General features: G+C 48.5%; 1 protein-coding gene across 1 annotated transcript; it reads right to left on the reverse strand.

The window, feature by feature from the left end:
- Positions 1–2,012: 2,012 nt before the first annotated feature.
- On the reverse strand, positions 2,013–18,869 carry ANKRD35 (ankyrin repeat domain 35). The gene is made up of 14 exons (XM_045546496.1): positions 18,831–18,869; positions 12,142–12,272; positions 11,287–11,375; positions 10,861–10,925; positions 9,284–9,341; positions 9,030–9,100; positions 8,612–8,718; positions 7,879–8,063; positions 7,208–7,245; positions 5,047–7,041; positions 3,720–3,809; positions 3,418–3,483; positions 2,778–2,884; positions 2,013–2,230 (listed from the first exon to the last, which is right to left on the reverse strand). The coding sequence occupies exons 1-13, from the start codon at positions 18,867–18,869 to the stop codon at positions 2,822–2,824; spliced, it is 2,997 nt and encodes a 998-aa protein (XP_045402452.1). The 3' UTR covers positions 2,013–2,230; positions 2,778–2,821.
- Between the last annotated feature and the right edge of the window lie 886 nt (positions 18,870–19,755).

The following is a 19,755-nucleotide window of genomic DNA, read 5'->3' on the forward strand; positions in this document are numbered from 1 at the left end:
AGCCCTGCACCTTCTCTAAGATCTGATCTACATATTTCAGCTGTTCTTTTCCCCCTCAGCCAAACTCTGGAGCCAGCCTCTGCAGTGCTTGTGCAGCCCCTGTCCTCCATGGCAGCCCCTCCTCTTTTCTCCCACCCTGTCTCTTCACTGCCAAACTGCTGCTGCCTGACCCAGCACAACCCAGCAGAGGGCGGGCTGAGAGAAAGAATGGGGAGGGATTAGCGTGGGCCAACAAACCGCAATTCCAGATTTTGGAGGAACTCACTGCCTCGTTCTCACCTAGCAGTCTGGGTGGTGGAGGGGCGGGAAGGGGAGGAGACCCAGGGGAAGTGGTCCAGACAGACATTTTTTTTCCGTCTGAGGACAGGACTAGAGGGAAGCAGCAAACTCTGGGTATCCATTCTTTTCCCAGGAATCAGACTTTTCATCCCTCTTTGTACCTGGTACAAAGAACAGTGACCACATGAGATCATGTGTGTCAAATCTAGACACACTGTTTAACGCATGATAGATTATTTTAGATTGTACATCTTGAAGAAAACCCAGGTCCTTCAATCTCCCCTTCTCCTTAATAAAAGATCATGGATTCAGGTGTCCTAAGGTAGAGAAAAAAGATTAGAGTTTTGTCAATAAGAAACAGATTTGAGAAAGAGAGAAGGGTGTCAAATCCCATTTTCACAGAGGGCTGTTTTTCAAACAGTGAGCCTTGATCCGTTAGTGGATGGATTATGACCGGTATTTTTTGGTGGAGTATAATAGCAGAGAATAGAAGAGAAATATTATAGTAAGGGTAACTATTATTTCAGGTATGTACACACAGGATATAAAATGTATTTCTTACTACAGATAATAATCAAAGTTTTTCTGAAAGCTACTGACTTATAGGGCTATTTGCAATCAAAAAGGAAGGAAATAATTGCCAAAACTTGGAAGCAACCAAGACATCCTTCAGTAGGTGAATGGATAAATAAATGAACTGTCATACATTCAGACAATGGAATATTATTCAGTGCTAAAAAGAAATGAGTTATCAAGCCATGAAAAGACATGAAGGAAACATAAATGTATATTACTAAATTAAAGAAACCAATCTGAAAAGGCTACATACTGTATGACTTTAACTATGTGACATTCTAGAAAAGGCAAAACTATGGATACAGTAGAAAGATCAGTGGTTGCCAGTGGTTAGGGGGAAGGAAGGGATAAATAGGCAAGGCACTATTCTTAGAGCATTCTTAGGGCATTGAAAATACTCTGTTATGCTGCCACAAGAACAGCCAAAAAAAAGAAAATACTCTGTTAATATAACAGTGGATACATATCATCATAAATTTGTACAAATCCATAAAATGTACAATACCAAGAGTGAACTCTAATGTAAAGTATGGACTCTGGGTGATGATAATGTGTCAATGTAGGTTCATTTATCATAACCAACGTACCATTCTAGTGAGGGATGTTGATAGTGGGGGAGACTACGCATATGTAGGGGCGGAGGATATATGGAAGATCTCCATACCCTCTACTCAATTTTACTGTGAACCTAAAACGGCTCTAAAAGATAAAGTCCACTTTTTAAAAAAAATTTTTTAAGAAAAAAGGAATGAAAAAGATTCTTTCCCCCACTCCTCTTTTTTTTTTTTTTTTTTTTTGAGACAGAGTCTCACTCTGTTGCCCAGGCTAGAGTGCCGTGGTATCAGCCTAGCTCACAGCAACCTCAAACTCCTGGGCTCAAGCGATCCTTCTGCCTCAGCCTCCCGAATGGCTGGGACTACAGGCATGCACCACCATGCCCGGCTAATTTTATATGTGTATATATATTTATAGTTGTCCATATAATTTATTTCTCTTTTTAGTAGAGACGGGGTCTCGCTCTTGCTCAGACTGGTCTCGAACCCCTGAGCTCAAACGATCCTCCTGCCTCGGCCTCCCAGGAGTGCTAGGATTACAGGCATGAGCCACCGCGCCCAGCCTCCTCCATTCCTCTTTAGACAGAAAAAAAAAAACCAACACCCAGCACCATCTGGCCTTCTGCTTTATTTTCCACAGGGCTTGTTTCCATCCACACCTCCTCTGGTCTCATCCATGCTGATTCCAGGGTCCAGCTTCTCAGATCCAGGTCCATGATGTCAAGTGCAGCCCTGCCCACACCACCCCTTAATAGCCAAACACCCCACCCCTACCCCCACAGCCTGTTGGAGCCTCTGTCAACCAGGGATGCTCTTATTCCCTGAAAGAAGAAATTCAAGGATGAAATGCACACACTTCTATATCCTCAGTCTCCTCCCACCCATGTCAACGTGCTAAAAGGGACCCTCACCTGTCTGGACTGGAGAAGAGAACCATCTCTGCAGGGGTGGGGAAAAGACTGGGGGATGACTGCTTTTTAAATGAATGGTATGACAGTGAAGAAGAGATCCTGGAATTTGTAGAGTCCCGCTTTAGGGAACAACTTTGCACCACTGTTCCACCATCACTCATCTTTCACCGGCATCTCCCTACCCCAGACCTTAGCAGAGTCACCCAACCCTTCTTTTCAGTCTCCATCTCATAAGTTACCCCCTTAGTCCACCTGCTCACTGTTTCCTGACTCCACCTAGGGACTCTCCATATTGTGTCTTCTCAGTGGACCTCACCTTGAATGCTCTATGCCCCACAGGATTCCCCAGTGTCAGCCAACACAGGGGTAAAAGGAAACTCATTTCCTTCCATAAGCCTCCTTTCCCAAGTCCTTTCTCCTAAGCTTCTTCCCTCACTACCCTCAACCCACAACTCACAACAGAGAAACCCCATATCCCTGAGGGCACACTATGAGGCTGCCTCACTCCTCTTCTATGCTGAGGATTCGCAGTAGGATATCATACACATCCTGTTCCATGTAGCCCTGTAGGTGGCAGGAAAGAAATAAAAGGAGATGAAGAACAAAAAATGGGGAGAGAGAGGTGGAGGAGAAGGTTCTGTGGTATAATGGAATGTTCTTTACTGTGTACCCTCACTTATAGTATTTAACTTCTCCATGGCTGTTTCCTTATTTTTCCAAGGAAGATAATGATGTCTACTTTTCAGCATTGCTGTGAGCGTATGAAGCAAACCACCTGCTACACAATAGGTGTTCCATTCTTTGTAGTTATTATTCCTAACAATGGAGCAATCCACCCACCTCTTCTTCCTTGGTTGGGAACAAGAAAAGGCCTTCCAATGAATCAGGGAATTGAAAAGGAGGGGTAAACACCTCTTCCCTCTCACATTCATCCACAACCTCTCTCAATCTACCCAATGCGATCCAGAGATTTAGCACTGGTTCCTGCTCTCTGAGAAATGGCAAGTATGTACAAGTAAGAGAAGGGACCCCAAATGCAATGCCCCCTACTCAGCTCTATGTCTCTAACACCCGCCTGTATGCTCCACCATGCTCACCCGAGCAGCATTCAGCAGATGATTCCTATAGGTTGAGATGATCTCTTCGTGGTTCTTCTGGTAATCCTGGGAGTGAGCATCAATGGGTGTCATGTGCCCACCCTCCCTGCATGCACCCAAGCACGAGTAGCAATAAATTCAAGAGTCCTGTACCAGGTAGGCTCCCTTGGCCCTTCCCTGGCCCAGCCTTGACCACTGCCTGGCCAGGCCTCTGTAATCCCCAGAATGTCTCTGACATATACATCACTTCCACTCCACCCTCTTCTCTAGCAGCGTCCATTTCTCTGAGGGCCAAAACATACCTGCAGCTGCAGGACAAGGCGAGCATTTTCTCCCCGAACTGCTAGAACCTCCTCGGAAAGCTGCTCCAGCTTCTTCAACAGCTCCTTGATCTGAGGCCGAAAGGAAAGACAGGGAACCAAAGAGGCCCACATCAAGGGCCCAGGGTCAAGGGCAACTTCCTTTTACTGAGTATTTGATATGTGTCAAGTACTTTTACATATATTGTTTCACTTAATACTCAAAACAGCTTGTCTTCTGAGAAGAACAATGCTTCTCTGAGGGAAGTATTATTATCCACATTTTGTAGATGAGGAACCTGAGTTAAGTAATTTGTCAAAATCATAGAGCTAATAAGTGATGAAATCATGATATGAACCAAGATCTCTTTGACTCCATGGTCCACGCTTTTAACTTGGTACTGGATCCTAACCTACTTCTGGCTGCTGACCACTGAGGGAAAGGGAGATGAGTTTTTGTGGCTTGTGAGGCAGGGGCACAAATGTCCTAAATGGTAACCAGCAGTAATAGGAACGGCGGTGGTAGGAATAACAGCAGCTACCTCTCACTGAGTACTTCCCGTGTGACAAAAATTGTTGCGAGTATTTTAAATAAACATAGTATCTTTCTAGTGTAATCGTCACAATCACCCTGATAGTATCCTCATTTTATAGATGAGAAACTGAGGCTTAGAGATGTTAAATAACTTGCTAAAGATCAGACGAATAAATTTTAAAACTGAAGTTCAAATCCAGACAACCTCAGTCCAGAGACCACATTCTTAACTACAACACTGTATTTTGTTTTGCCCATGAGTCCTACTTCCATCTTCTTCTTCAGCACAACACCAAAGTCCTTCTTTCTTCAATTAACCCCACCCACACCAATTCCTATTCTGAATAACATTCTTTCTATTTCTATGCACGCTATACTATGTGAAATGTATACTGTTTAAGTCACCTCCTCAGAACCTCAGCAAAACCACAGCAACCCACCACACTATTGGGCCTCTTCCTGGGCTAACACACTATTTAAGTCAAATGCTAATAAACTACCGTGCTCCACTGGAGGTAGCCCTGAGCACACTGCTTCTGAACCCTGAGTACCAAACTTTAGTACCTAAGCTCTCTTCTCTCTTCTATTAATACCTTGCAATCTTAACCCTCACTTCCAATCTTAACCCCAATCCCTCTCAGACCCGGGAGAACGCCATGTGGGCCCTGCAAATGATGGATACTCCCTTGGAGGGTATTAATCTGACCAAGCAAAGGTTGCTGGATTCAGGTGAGCAAAGCCCCAAACACACAGAAACTGTCCCCAGTGCTCCCCATGGCGCTCTCAGCTGCTCACCTTGGCCTCCTTGTCCCGGCAAGCCCCGATGAGATGCTCCATCTTCTCTTTCAGCAGCTCGGCTGTTTTCTCGAACTGCTCCGATCGCCCGCGCATCTCTCTGGCCTGTTGCTCCCGCTCAGCGGCCTGAGCCGCCAGCTCCTCGTTCCTGCGGCGCTCCTCAGCCACGGCCCCCCGCAGCCGGCCCACTTCCTGGCAGGCTGTGTTATATTTTTCCAGCAGGGCCTTTAGCTCCTGACCCCAAGCCTGGGCCTGGGCCACCAGCGAACCCCGAGTTTTCTCATGTTGCCGCAGGCTGGCGGCCTCCCGGGCCCTCAGCTCGGCCACTTCCTCCGTGGCTTGGTAGAGCAGCTGCTTCAGCTTCCCGATCTCCTGGCTCTTCCCACTCATCGTGGCCTGAACCACCCGCAGCTCTTCCTCCAGCTTCCCTAGGTCTTGCTCCAGAGCAGCCACTTGGGGGGATGCCGGGGCCCTTGAGGAGACGCCTGGCTCCCCACCTGGGGCCAGGGACCCCCGCAGCTGCTGGTTTTCCTCCTCCAGCCGAGCCAGCGCCTGCTGGGCCTCACGGTGCCGGTCCACCAGGGTACTGATGCAGGCCTGCAGCTCCTCCAAGGGCTCGGCCACTGTGCTCCCTGCGCTCCCCTTGCCCACTAGATCTGGGGGCAGGCAGTCCCACAGCCCTCGAAGGCCACTGCTCTGGGAGGCCAGGCGCTTCCGCAGCTTCTCTGTGGCCTCCTTCTCCATGGCCAGTTCATCTGTCAGTAGCCCCACACTCTGCCGCAACTGCTGTAGCTGGACCTGCGCCTCTGGCTTGGGCACAAACTCGCGTTGTAACCGCTGGCTCAGGGACTGCAGCTCCCTCTGCAACCTCTGGCGCTCCCGTCCCAGTTCCCCCAACTCCTCCAGCAAGTTACTGTTGCTCAGTCTCAGTGTTGACACTTCCTTCTCCAACTGTCCCTTTGCCAGGCCTCCTCCTGGGGCCTGTTCTCCTCCAGGGGCCCCTAGAGGTTCTCCTCGAGCCCCAGGAGACCTCTTCTTCTCTTCATTCTCTCTGATGCTCCCTGGGGCTGCCTTTGGGCCTCCCTCTTGGGACTCCTGGGCAGGTTTCACCTGTAGTCCTGCCTTTGCCCGATCCAGCCTCACCAGCACCCGCTCCAACCGGGCCTCCATCTTCTCCCAGGCAGCTGCTGCAGCCTCAGCCCGGGGAGTCCCCAGGGCTCCCTCTAGGATTGGTCTTGACAAAGCCCCCCGGGCAGCATCCTTTTCTCGCCAAACTGCAGCCAACTCCTCCCTTAGTTGTAGCAGAAGCTGGTCCATGGCTGCTATGCCCACTGGTTCAACCACTGTGCCTGCTGGTTCAACCCCTGGGGCTTGGGGTCTCTCCTTCAGGCCAGGAGACAACGGGTTAGTATGATCAGGGCCAAGGGTCTGTCCCCCACTGGTGGTCATTTGCTGTTCTGTGGTTTTCCCAGTGGTCTCAGACCTTGGGCTCTGGGGTGGCCCCTGTTCCTGTGGTTGGAACCTTCCATGGACTTCATATTGAACCTCTCCTGGGGCTGAATCCTCAGCTTTCCTGGGAGCTAATGTTGTGTTGGCTGTGGCTGCTACCTGCTGCTGCTTCTTCAGCTCTTGTATGTGCTCCACCAGCAGGTCCAGGGGACAGACCTGCTCCATGCCATCCCCTCCAGGCCTTAGACTAGGGCCCCGCTTTCGTGGACCTGCAGGCTGTTGGGATAGGAGGAACTCCAGCTCCTGTAACTGCTCTCGAATCTGGTTCTCTAGGCCCAGGTAGGCCGCAGCTTGAGTCTTACACTCCTCTGTTTTGCGCACCAGCTCTTGTTCCAACTGAGAAACTTTTCTCTGCTCCTCTTCATACTTCCACTTCCACTCCTCTGAGCATGGATCTTCATCCTCCTCTTCTTCCTGCTCCTCCTCGGGCTCTGCTCTCCATGGGCTCTTAGGTGGAGAACCCACCTGGGGCTCAGATGGAGAGGCCTATGTTGAAAACAGAACAATGAAGTAAGGCCATGCAGCTAACCTAGCCCCAGGAGGGCCTTTCGTCTCAGAGCCTCTTGATGCCCCAAGGACCACAAGGAAATGGTCTCACTGGGATAGCTTGGGGTGAGTCAGAAGCAAAAGGGGGAGGCACGTAAGATCTTACCTGAGATGCAAGATCTGGGTATTGGACTAGCCTTTGACCTACAAGAAAAGATATGGGGGAAATGAGAGAGAAAACAGGTCTGATGTGCTTCTAGCCCACACTCTATCCTTAGACTTTGTCTGAGAGGAGTGGCCCTTCAGTGTGATAACCCTCACCACATGTCTTCCTGGTGTCAGGAGCCACCCTGTTCAATGGGTCCCTAACTACCCAGCAACTTTAGTTTCCTGTGCCAGAGGAGGGCCGGCTCATTCATTTTGTTCACTCATTTATTTATTGGTCATTGTGCCAGGCACTGTTATAAGCACCAGGACCTCAGTGGTGAGCGAAACAGACATGGCCTGTTATCTGAGGGGTTTCCAGTGTGGTAGGGGAGAGAGAGATTAGCCCACAAATCACACAAATAGATGTGCAATGACAAGGCATAAATGCTAGTAATGGCACTGGCCAGAGTTGTCCTCAGTGAGAGACAAGGCTGCATTAAGGAATTTTATGACCATGCTTTTGGGAATTTTGGTTCATCTCCTAGTAGCAGCAATAAATAAGTAAACTCTCAACTAGGGCGAAAATTATTTGTCAGATGAATTACTTCCATGGGAACAAATGGGATTCTAAGAAGCTTCTGCAACTCTAAGGCTATTGAGGAGAATCTGAAATTACAAAAAGGCCCTTACCGCCCCTCCGCCGCCTGTTCAAGGCCCGCCGTAGCAGCCTCCACAGTGCCTTGTTCTGCGTGTGCAGAGCATAGTGCAGAGCATCGTGCCCCGTCCTGTCCACTGCCCCTGCATCTGCTCCGTGGCCCAGGAGCAGTTCCGCCACCTCAGCACTGCCTTTCTCACAGGCCAGGATCAAAGCCGACCTGTGGGTTGAGACAAATCTGACCTAGGCTCTCCCCACAGAACCCAGGAGTCCTGGTTCCAGAAAGTCCACTCACAGGGTGAGCTCCCACTCAGTGGGGTCAGATAACAACAGACCAACAATAGACCAGACCAGACTTTTTAAATGCCATTCCTTGGAGTTACAGCATCAGGAAACGGGTGGCCAATTGGAAGCGTTCCATTTTTACCTGTTTTATACATTGAGATTCTACATGAATTTTTTGTTGGGAGAAAGAATCCCCTTGCTTAGCAGATAGTTTGAAAATCAGTAAATTAAGCCACTGGGTCCAGAAGTATCAATTCTACTTCTGAGGTCATCTATGCTGGCAGATGATAGTGGCAGCAGGCAGAGCTCTTCTGAATCACCACTGGGAGGGAAGAGTGTTCACAAGAACACAGACACCAGCCTTCCTTCTTCCTCAACACACACACACACACACACACACACACACACACTGCTTTGCCCATTGACTCCTTTCCAATTTGGTCAGGGGCTAAAAACTGGGGTGGGAAGACTGGGAGAGCTCACTTGTCATCCTTGTCTGTAACATTGACTCGGGCACCTCTCTGCAGCAACTGTGAGCAGATAGCTGCGTGACCGCCCAGCGATGCGATCATCAGGGGTGTGCGTCCATCCTGCACAGATCGTAGGAAGTGCTTCATGAGGAGCCAGGGAGAGGCAGGGGCTTGACACCGTCCTACCAACTCCTCTCTCCCCACACCTCTCCAGAAAAAAAGCCCAGCTCCTGGGGCTAAATACTCCCTTTTGGAGGGTTAGAAGCTCTCTAGAAGATAAGGCTTAACCTCTCTGTGAGGAAGAGGAGGAGAAGCAGGAGGGGAACGGAGAGGAGGGTGGTGCTGCACAACCCCACGTCATAGAATTTGCCAATAAAGCTCAGAGAGAGCAGCAGCCTCCCCGTGTAGGGCGCTGCCCAGCTGCCACTCACATTATCCAACACGTCCAGGAAGGCTTCATGGTCACACAGCAGGAGCACACTTGAGGCACAGCCAGAGGAGGCTGGGGAGGGTTGAAGGATTGTTGGGTTAAGTGGAAGTGTGAAGGGCACCTACTCAGACCTTGACTCAACATCCCCTCCAGCCATTTCAGCGGTTGGCGCTGGCTACCCTTCCCTCCCCTCCCCCTCCCTTTCCCACCCTATAGTCCCTGCAGCCCTGCTCCCACCAGTCCCCTGGCACACACCTGCCCAGTGCAATGGACTACGGTTTTCTGCATCCACAGCATCTTCATTAGCACCATGCTGCAAATGGCCACAAAGGGAAGCGGCATGGAGCTTGGCATTAACATCTCAACCCATACCCCCTGCTGGGTCACCAATTTCCATGGTAATATGGGGAGGGGCAGGAGGACCAAGGCTCTGGGGGAGGCCATCTACTAGGCAAGCCCAGTTCATTTCTTGCTGATGATAGGCAGCCATGAGTTTCAGCCCTGGATTCTAATCCTAGGGCTTAAGAAAAATCAGATGATAGGCAAATAAACACATTAGGGAAAATGACACCTGAGTCAATGGCTGGTACTTTAGAATCATAATTGTGAAACTTGGAAAGGATCAGGAAGAATAAAAGCAGAACACCCATTTTTCCAGTGGCCTGTTAAGGTAACTATGCCTTTTGCACTTTTAGAGACTCATTTATAAATTGTCCACATGTCATCTTGTGTATATTTGTCTTTATGCTACAAGACAATAAACTCCTCAAAATCCCAGCACTTTGGGAGGCTGAGGTGGAAGGATCACTTGAGGTCAGGAGTTGAAGACCAGTCTCTACAAAAAGTTTAAAAAATTAGCCAGTCATGGTGGCATATGCCTGTAACCCCAGCTCCTTCGGAGGCTGAGTTAAGAGGATGGCTTGAGCCTGGGAGTCTGAGGTTGCAGTGAGCTATGATTATGCCCCTGCACTCCAACCTGGGCAACATAGTAAGATCTCATCTCAAAAAAAAAATTCTGGGGGAGGGACATGCTTGAAGTTCTGACTCGGGTGGGGCATGGGCAATATACATAACCTAAACATTTGTACCCCCGTAATATGCTGAAAGAAAAAAGAAAAAAAAAAAAAACAAAGATGCTATTAACAGTCAAATTAAAAAAAAAATCCCAAAAACCAAACAAACAAAAAACCAGACAGTAAAGCTTTGATTTAATTTGAACACCTCTGCCCTCCTTCCACTTGCCCTTCATAACAGTTGTCTCTGCAGTGGCTCTGCCAATGGCAAAGGTCGTCCCTGGCATCCTAGCCCTCTGGGAGGCCAAGGCGGATCGTTTGAGCTCAGAAGTTCGAGGCCAGCCTGAGCAAGACCGAGACCCCATCTCTACTAAAAATAGAAAGAAATTAGCTGACAACTAAAAATATACAGAAAAAATGAGCCAGGCATGGTGGCGCATGCCTGTAGTCCCAGCTACTTGGGAGGCTGAGGCAGAAGGATTGCTTAAGCCCAGGAGTTTGAGGTTGCTGTGAGCCAGGCTGACGCCACAGCACTCTAGCCTGAGCAACAGAGTGAGACTCTGTTTCAAAAAAAAAAAAATAGTCCCTGGCAACTTTGTCTTGTGACCGGCCCTCAAGGGTAGTATTGAGCATGGTGCCTGCACATAGTAGGTGTTACACAAAAGTTTGTGAACAAATGAATAAATGACTGTCAGACCTCTTATTAGGGATGAGAGGGGTACATTTGGCCAACTATTGCTTCTAACTATAAGACAAAGTTAGGAGACTCTGGGTCCACTTCTTTCCTTCACAAGGGTAGTATCAAGGGGTTGCTCTCACCTGAAGCAGGACCTTGACACACTGTGGCTGGCAGGAGATGGTGGCCAAGTGCAAGGCAGTACTTCCTGGAAACAGAAAGAGGGAGAGAGGGAGGGTGGGTGGCCCCATGCATGCTGATGACTCACAGGGAGGGAAGGCAAGAGACTCACAGATAATCAGAAGGAGATTAGAGAGAGAAGCTTTCAGCCATACTGGGCCAGAAATTCCTGTTCCCCAGGTGCCTGGTACCTGTGATGAAGGTGGGAGTGGGGGTGAGGTGTGCCCAGCTTGCAGGGAGGGGAACCCCTGGAGGGAGGCTGGCCAGGACTTACTGAGGAGAAAAGGAAGGGGTCACAGTTGGAACCTTCAGCAGGGCTCACCACTGGCCCCCACAGCTGCTATAAAGGGACAAACAAGCAGTGTGGTCCAGTGCTCAGTCTCACTCACCGTCCTCATTCTTGCTGTTGATGTCAGCCCCATTTGCAAGCAGTATGGTCAGACACTCCGTCAGGCCTTTGGAGGCTGCCAGATGAAACCTGCCAGAATCAAGGCCAAGAGGCAGAGGGATGAAGCAATGAGGGGATGAGAAGTGACACAATCTTAATAAGCACTGCTTGCTATGTTCCCTATCCCAAAGCCAATCCCAAAAAGGAAGCTCTCCCCGCCTGACTTCCCAAGAAAGAGAAGGCTGTATGTCGTAAAGTCAGAGGGAGCTGGAGGCAAAGACAGAAGTAAGAGCTACAGGTCTCAAGGAATCTCAGACTTTATTGCAGGGGTGTCCAGGGAACATGTAATTACCTTCCTCTCTGAGCACAGAACACTTAGCGGAACTGAAAGTGTCACAGAAAGAGTCAGCCAGAGCAGAAGGCTGGACATTTGAAAGCTTATTTGGGAAGAGACAAGGATAATATTTTCCTTGTCCTAATCACTCCCTCTAGCCATGTACTCCCACGGCTACAACTTCATTTCTAATTTCCCGAGCATACATACCCTCTTACTTGCACAATGAAGAAATATTCTATTTAGTGTATGTATTAGTTTTCTGTTTGTTTAATGGGATTTATGTACTTCTCGAGGCAGTGTTGTCAGTCTGGGTTGTGAGGTGGATGGAGCTCAGGAACCATATCTTCTTCCCTCACTTTGTGTAGCACTTGATACGTAGCAAAGGTCTATTGATATGCTTGCGAACCAAGACAACAAAAAGGGCTCTAAAATTGTAGGCATTCTATGGTCCTGTATCATATTGGAGTTTGGGGCTTTCAAAAGGAACCACGTTCCAGGGGCAGGGGCAGGAGGACTTACGGGGACTGGCCGTTGGAGTCTAGCTTGGTGGGCTGGGCCGACTTCCTGGAGGCAAGGGCAGCCACGCGTCCCACATCCCCCCGCTGCACTGCCTCCAGCAGCTTCTGATCACGACGATTCCATCTCTCCACCTGGTCCAGAGCCACAAATTGTGTGAATATAGGGAATGGGGGTGGTATGCAGAAAGAAAAGAGGGAGATGGTTAGGATGCCAAGCAAGAGAAAAGGAACATCCCTGTCCCTAAGGTCCTTTGGCTGTTCCACAAGTCACTCACCCTAGATCATTTAGTCCTTCTTAGGTGGGCCAGCTAACTAAATATTAACCAACACATATGCCACCAATAACTATTGACAGTTATTCCCAGGTCTGAGCCAAAAGGTGCCTGGACCGACGAATTAAAAATCATTTATCAGTGCTGTATGCATAGTATTTAAACCTCTTTTTTTACCATCATTATGATTAGTGTTGTTAGATGTCCAAATTCAGAGCAGTCATAGCCATAACCTTTCCCTTTTGCTCTCTAGGCAAACTGAGCCAGCCTGACCACTCCTAAGTGGGCTCACATTGCCTGTCACTTCCCCCTGCTGCCCTGCTTTTTGTTCTCAGTTCTTTGAGAAGGAAACCAAGGCACCTAGCTTCAGCTTACAGCTAGAACTCCAAATACCTACCCATACCATCTCTGTGTATTGGCTTTGGGCCCCAAATTGGGAGGAGAAGCTAGAGTTTCTGTTTTCCCATATCATATCTATGCCCTTTGGCTAGTCTCTCTTCCCTTTCCATGGCAACAACAAAAAAGGCAAAGATAGGTCTCTAGCTGTGCTTGAGGAGGCAGCAAGAGGCAGCTCCCCTTCTTCCCCCTCCCCTGGCTCCCAGTTTCCCTGGTGGGGAGCAGCTGTCCCAGACAGCAGCCACACCTGGGCACGCATTGTCCTGTCATTCCAGCTTGAGTTTTGCGGATGGTAGAGCAATTACAATAATTGAAGTATTACAGGGCGTGAAAGAGACAGCTATGTAAAAACACCCAGGGCTGAAAATACAGAAAAGCCTGGTTTGGTCTCGAGAAAGGAAAAGAGAGAAGGAAGGGATTGAGGCAAAGATCTATGGTGTGGTGAAAAGGACCCTAAATGAATATTTTATCAGCTAGCCTGCGTTTGGGACCTGGTTCAGCTACATTCTCAGCTATGTGACCTAGAGTAAGCCATTAAACACCTCTAACCAGTTTCCTCATCTATAAAGTGTGGGTAATAATAACTTCCTCATCATGTTGTGAGTACTAAACAAGCTAATGTGTATAAAATCTCTTTGTAAACTGTAAAGAGCCACACAAATGTATGGCATCCTTACAACAAAACAGGAAGTAGTAGGAGATTGGTGGTGGCACATTGCATTTTATGAGGTATAATCACTGACAAGAAAGAAGCTATAGGCCATGGGTGGGGGAGAGGGGACAAAAATAGGGTCTGTGGAAGCCCAATAACTCATTTTAAAATACTGTTTACATAGCCAGGGCAAATTATTAGTCAACAACAGGAAAGATTTAAATGCCCAAACCATAAAATTATCTAGGTTAGATGGATTCTGAGGTAATACTCCTGTACAGCACTTGCAACTCCTCACAGCCTTTTCAAGTGCTGTTTCAATTAGCTTCTCAACATCCTGTAAAGTAGTTAGCACTGATATTATTCTATCTCTTTGACAGAAGAAGAAATGGAGGCACACTGAGGTTCGATAACTGTCCAGGATCACACACGAGAGTGGCAAAATTGGAATTAGAACCCAGGCCACCTGATGCCCAATTTCTAGTTCTCACCACCAGACCCACCACACTACTACAAGCTATGGAAAAAGGTTTACTTATTTCCAGATAACAGTCTCAAACTGCCTCCAGGGCAAAGCCACCCACTGTCAGACTCTATTCCCAGCACAGAGAAGAGTTTCCAAACAGGTTAATTCTCAAGGATAAAACAAGCAAAATGACTCCCCCACATACTGTCAGACTCTGACATGTAAGAACACATTTTCCAATGCCCTTTGGGGACCAGGTCATCCCCAGGAAAAGCAGAGAGCTGGAACTATGTCTCCACCACACAGTACTGCCATCAGCTAACCTCAGCTTGAAGTTCTCCATTTAAAATCTTGATTTCTCTCTGTTAATTTAGACATGTAACAACATCGCTGAACTTTAGTTTCCTAACGATATGACAACATATAAAGCATCCAGCTCCCTGTCTGTCACATAGTAGGCACATAATAAATATTAGTTCCAATCCCCATCCTTCTTGGTCTTGCTGAGCACAGTTTGGATGTTCCTGGGCTCACAATTCTCCAGCCAGGACAATGGGAAGAAGGGATCTTGCTCATATCAGCCAATGAATAATAACCAGTCTGTATAGGTGGTGAAAGTGCTTCTTACCAATGTGGATACTTTTCTTTCCAGCTAAATAGTTCTAAAGCCACTGAATTTACTTCCTATAATCTCATTATGTTAAGAAGAGTTTAGAATGGGTGGAAATTCTTTGTGGCCAAACCTCCACAGAGCTGTAGTAAAGAAAGATAGAGTAATGCTTTCAAATTCCAATATCCAGTCCACAGCTTACCCCAGCACCTTGGAAAGGAGGCACTGGATTACCTTCACAGCCTCGAGGGTGCAATCACCAAATTAATCACCAGACTCACTAACAAGCATAAACTTTGTATTTCTATAGTTGAGATTAGGGGACCTTTGTAGAAGTAATTTTACCCTCTTCTTATCTCTGGCTGTGTACCAATAAGCATTTTATCAAGATGGAAGCACACCAACAGATAAAAAGTGGCTACAGGTGAATGGAAATAGAAAGGCTGTCCTGGGCCAGCAGGCAAGGAGGCTCACGCCTGTAATCCTAACACTCTGGGAGGTGGAGGTGGGAGGATCCCTTGAGCTCAGGAGTTCGAGACCAGCCTGAGCAAGAGTGAGACCCCCCCCCTCCACTAAAAATAGAAAAAATTAAGACCGTGCGCGGTGGCTCACGCCTGTAATCCTAGCACTCTGGAAGGCCAAGGCGGGTGGATTGTTTGAGCTCAGGAGTTCGAGACCAGCCTGAGCAAGAGCGAGACCCCATCTCTACTAAAAATAGAAAGAAATGATTTGGATGGCTAAAAATATATATAGAAAAATTAGCCGGGCATGGTGGTGCATGCCTGTAGTTCCAGGTACTCAGGAGGCTGAGGCAGTAGGATCGCTTAAGCCCAGGAGTTTGAGGTTGCTGTGAGCGAGGCTGACGCCACGGCACTCACTCTAGCCCGGGCAACACTGCCCGGGCGAGACTGTCTCAAAAAAAAAAAAAAAAAAAGAAAAGAAAAAATTAGCCGGGCATGGTGTTGTGTGCCCATAGTCCCAGCCACTTGGGAGGCTGAGGCAAGAGGATTGCTTGAGCCCAGGAGTTTGAGGTTCCTGTGAGCTAGGCTGACGCCATGGCACTCTAGCCCAGACAACAGAATGAGACTCGGTCTCAAAAAAAAAAAAAAGGCTGCCCTGGAAGAACCAGGACCCAACTCTCAATATTTCAAATACAATAGACATTCCTCTAAGCTGATCAGTGCCAACCATTTAAAGTTATTTTCTGGTCTATTTCCTACCTAGGCAGAATAAGCTCATATGTAAGATACCCTCAAAAATATCCTCTACTTGACTAAAATAAAATGAATTATAGGAGCTAGATTTTTGTTTGTTGATTTTCCTACATAGTGGATAACTTAGGTTAACTTTCTTTTTAAATTAACTTTAAAATGAAAAAAGTTCATTTTAAAGAGTGAACTTTAAAAATGTTCATTCTTTAACATTTTTAAGAATCTTAAAGAATTTCAGTCCTTACCTCAGACAGGGCACGGGGCTCTTGGCCCTGGACCTAGGTGTGTGAGTGGACATGGGGCAGGGCAATCTTCCAGTATAACCGGGGAGCCAGGCTTTCAGAGCAGCCAGAAATGCTGTCACACTATTTCTCTGACAGTTGGGTCTAGAGTGGTTAGCCACCCAAGGGAGTAGAGAAACTTATCATGAGAAATGTGGGGAAATTTCATGAGGAAACAATTTGCAGCTGATACTGGCCTATTGTCAGGCTTTCTGTGACCCCAGTCTGTCCAAGTAAATAGTTTTCTTTCCAGCTAGATAATTCTAAATTCACCCAGTTTACTTCCTATAATCTCATTATACTAAGATCTTATTATAATGAGTTTAGAATGAGTGGATGTTCTTCATGGTCAAACCTCTGCACAGCTAGAGTCAAGGACAGAGGGATGGTTTCACATTCCAAGAGCCGGCCCAGGCTGGGCGCGGTGGCTCACGCCTGTAATCCTAGCACTCTGAGAGGCCGAGGCGGGTGGATTGTTTGAGTTCAGGAGCTCGAGACCAGCCTGAGCAAGAGCGAGACCCTGTCTCTACTAAAAATAGAAAGAAATGATTTGGACGGCTAAAAATATATATAGAAAAAATTATCCGGGCATGGTGGCACATGCCTGTAGTCCCAGCTACTCGGGAGGCTGAGGCAGTAGGATCGCTTAAGCCCAGGAGTTTGAGGTTGCTGTGAGACTCTGTCTCAAAAAATAAATAAATAAATAAATAAATAAATAAATAAATAAATAAATAAATAAATAAATAAATAAAACAAGAGCCAGCCCATTGCTCACTCCAGCATCTCAAAAAGGAGACACTGCCCAAGGATTGGAGAATCAGCAAGAATGGAATAGTTTTTCCTGCTCCTAAGGAGCAGGCAGACCCCACAAATCTGAAAGGGAAGGGCAATGTTGAGGACTTTCAGTAACTAGGGAAGAATCCATAGGAATAAAAAAAATTATTATGAGTTAAGACAAGCCTGGATAGCCTCAGTTTCTCGTACCTCTCATAGTAAATGCCTTTTAACTGGTTGATCAATGTGTGGAAACTAAGTGAAGAAGCAAATGTAAGTGGGACAAGGACAGGCCTCAACAGAGTTCCTACTCTTGCCTCATAGCTTGCTCCCAGGATGCTGTGGCCTGCCCATGCAGTGAGCTAACTGAGCATTTCTCATGTTTGCTTATGAAGGATACCACTAAGTCAAGTAGCTGGCTAATTCACTTCTAAAGGAGCCATAATTCTAACCTCCACAGAAAATTCCATCCCCACATAGAAGATCTCTCTGTAAGAGATCTTTAGACAAGGAGAAGCAATATCCTCCCTGAGCCATCACCTTCTATAATCTTCTTTCTTTTTCTTTCTTTCTTTGTTCCTTTTTTATTTGAGACAGAGTCTCGCTCTGTTGCCCGGGCTAGAGTGAGTGCCGTGGCGTCAGCCTAGCTCACAGCAACCTCAAACTCCTGTGCTTAAGCGATTCTACTGCCTCAGCCTCCCGAGTAGCTGGGACTACAGGCATGCGCCACCATGCCCGGCTAATTTTTTCTATTATATTTTTAGTTGGCCAGATAATTTCTTTCTATTTTTAGTAGAGATGGGGGTCTTGCTCTTGCTCAGGCTTGTCTCGAACTCCTGACCTCGAGCGATCCACCCGCCTCGGCCTCTCAGAGTGCTAGGATTACAGGCATGAGCCACCGCGCCTGGCCTATAATCTTTCATGTGTTTTGTTCTGGGAGAATATAGGGAATAGAATGACTTCGGCTGAGAACCCTCAGAGTGAGTCTGCTCTATCCTCTTCTCTCACCATCACTTTCCCCCAACTCAATCAAAGGAAACAGAGAGTACAAGCCCTGAAAAACTGGGTGAGAGTTCAGGGTAAAGGAAGAGGAGTCTGGTGAGAAGCAGGTAGAAGGCCTTGACTGGCCCAAGAACCAGTCTGATGACCAGACACTGCAGTGAACTGGCTGGGGTGGATTCTGCAGGCAACTCACCCAGTCCCTTGGGGAGCAGCCAGGCAACTGTGCATCCTCTGGCAGTGCCTATCAGGCTAGCCAGACTGCAAGATTAACCCACAGTGAGCAGGCAGAAGGAAGTCCAGGCAAAAGAGGGAAACGTGGGTTGTCAACCACTGGGCAGAGCAGGGCAGAGGTTTAAGGGGAGAACAGAAGGCTGCTGTCATGGGAGCACCAATTAAAACAGATTTGGAGTGATGTCTGAGGGCCAGCAGTGCAGGTGAGAGACGGGAGTGGAATTGGCATGGGGTGGGATGGAGGCAAGCACAGAGGAGACTGTGAAGAAGGGTTAGCAGAAGGCGCAGGGGGTACTTGTCGGGCTGACAGGAAACATCAAGAATAGGACCATATGGGAGGGCAATGTTGTGGGGACAGGGCAGTACTGAAAAACGAGGCTGTGGGGCAGGACTTGGGGGGATAGAATGGAGTACAGGGCTGCGCAGGGACTGGGTGAGACGTTTGGGGGTGGTTCGGTACCGGGAGACAGAGCAGAAGTAGCGGACAGGACCTTGGGGAGAGGACAGGGCTGCAGAAAACACACCAGAAGTTGGGGGTGTAGATGTTAGGAGGACAAGAAAGGGGCCAAGGGAAAGGACTTTGGGGAGGCCAAAGGTTAGAAAAGGCAAGTTAAAGGCTGGGGGACAGGGTCTTCAGGAAGGCAGGGCTGGCAGGCGGCTGCATTGTAGGAGAAGAGCTGGAAAGACCGATAAAAAAAAGAAATGCGATGATGCACGGAGATGGGACTCAAGATTTCTGTCACCACAAGGCTTGGACCCCAGCCCCAGCCCCATCCATCCACATTTGGGACCTACCGCCACCTGTGAGCTGGAGCAGGAGAAGATGCGCTTCATGGCCGGGGTCAGGGCCACGGGGGGACGGGGACGCGCAGAGAGCCGGGCCACAGGTTCCCAAACCCACCGAACTCGGAGGCGGCTGTGCGAGACAACTGTCAAAACGCAGGGCAGGACCCGCCCCAGGACCCGCCCCAGGACCCGCCCCGCTCAATCAGACAGGAGAACCCGAGGGCTGGGTTTAAAACTCCGCCCCTGGCCCTGCCCCGCCCCGCCCCTGCAGGGCCCAAAAGCCCGCAATCCTGGGCTGCGACAAGAGCTTGGTCTCAAACCTCGCCCACCCAGGCCCCGCGCCCGACCTGCTCAATGGGGAGCGGCGCCCGGCCGGCTCCGACTGAGCCTCCTCTCGCGACTCCGCCCGCCAGCGGCAGCGCCGGGGCGGCCTCCGCCGCAAAGCCCGCCTCCGCCACGCCCCTCGGAGCGCCACGGCCGCAGGCCGGCGGTCGCGCCCGGCTTCCCGGGTGGGCTTCGTTTTCACCAACTGTCGCATTTAACCGCCGCTGACGTTACCGCTGCTCCCCACGCGCCCTACCCCGCCCCCATGCCCGAGCCGGCAACTCTGGCCCAAAAGCGGACTTGAGGAGAGCAGTTTGGAAACGGGAGGAGATTGTAGTGCCGAGCGTAGAGCGAGTAATGCGTGGCTGGTGCAACCTGGGGACGAAAGCTGAGCGAAAAGATCAAGCTCAATTTTTTAACACAACTCTGAGTTAGAAAAGGGCAGAGGGGGAAATTTTTTAAGCATCCCTTCCACAAATAAATAAATAAACAAATAAACAAAAATTAAAAATTTTAAAAAGCAAAAAAAAAAAAAAAAAAACCCCAAAAAACAAAATCTGTCTTCACTATTTCCACCGCCGTTTAAGTTCAGATTCTCAGTAATTCTTGC

This window comes from Lemur catta, chromosome 3 (assembly GCF_020740605.2).
Source record: "Lemur catta isolate mLemCat1 chromosome 3, mLemCat1.pri, whole genome shotgun sequence".
NCBI lineage: Eukaryota > Metazoa > Chordata > Mammalia > Primates > Lemuridae > Lemur > Lemur catta.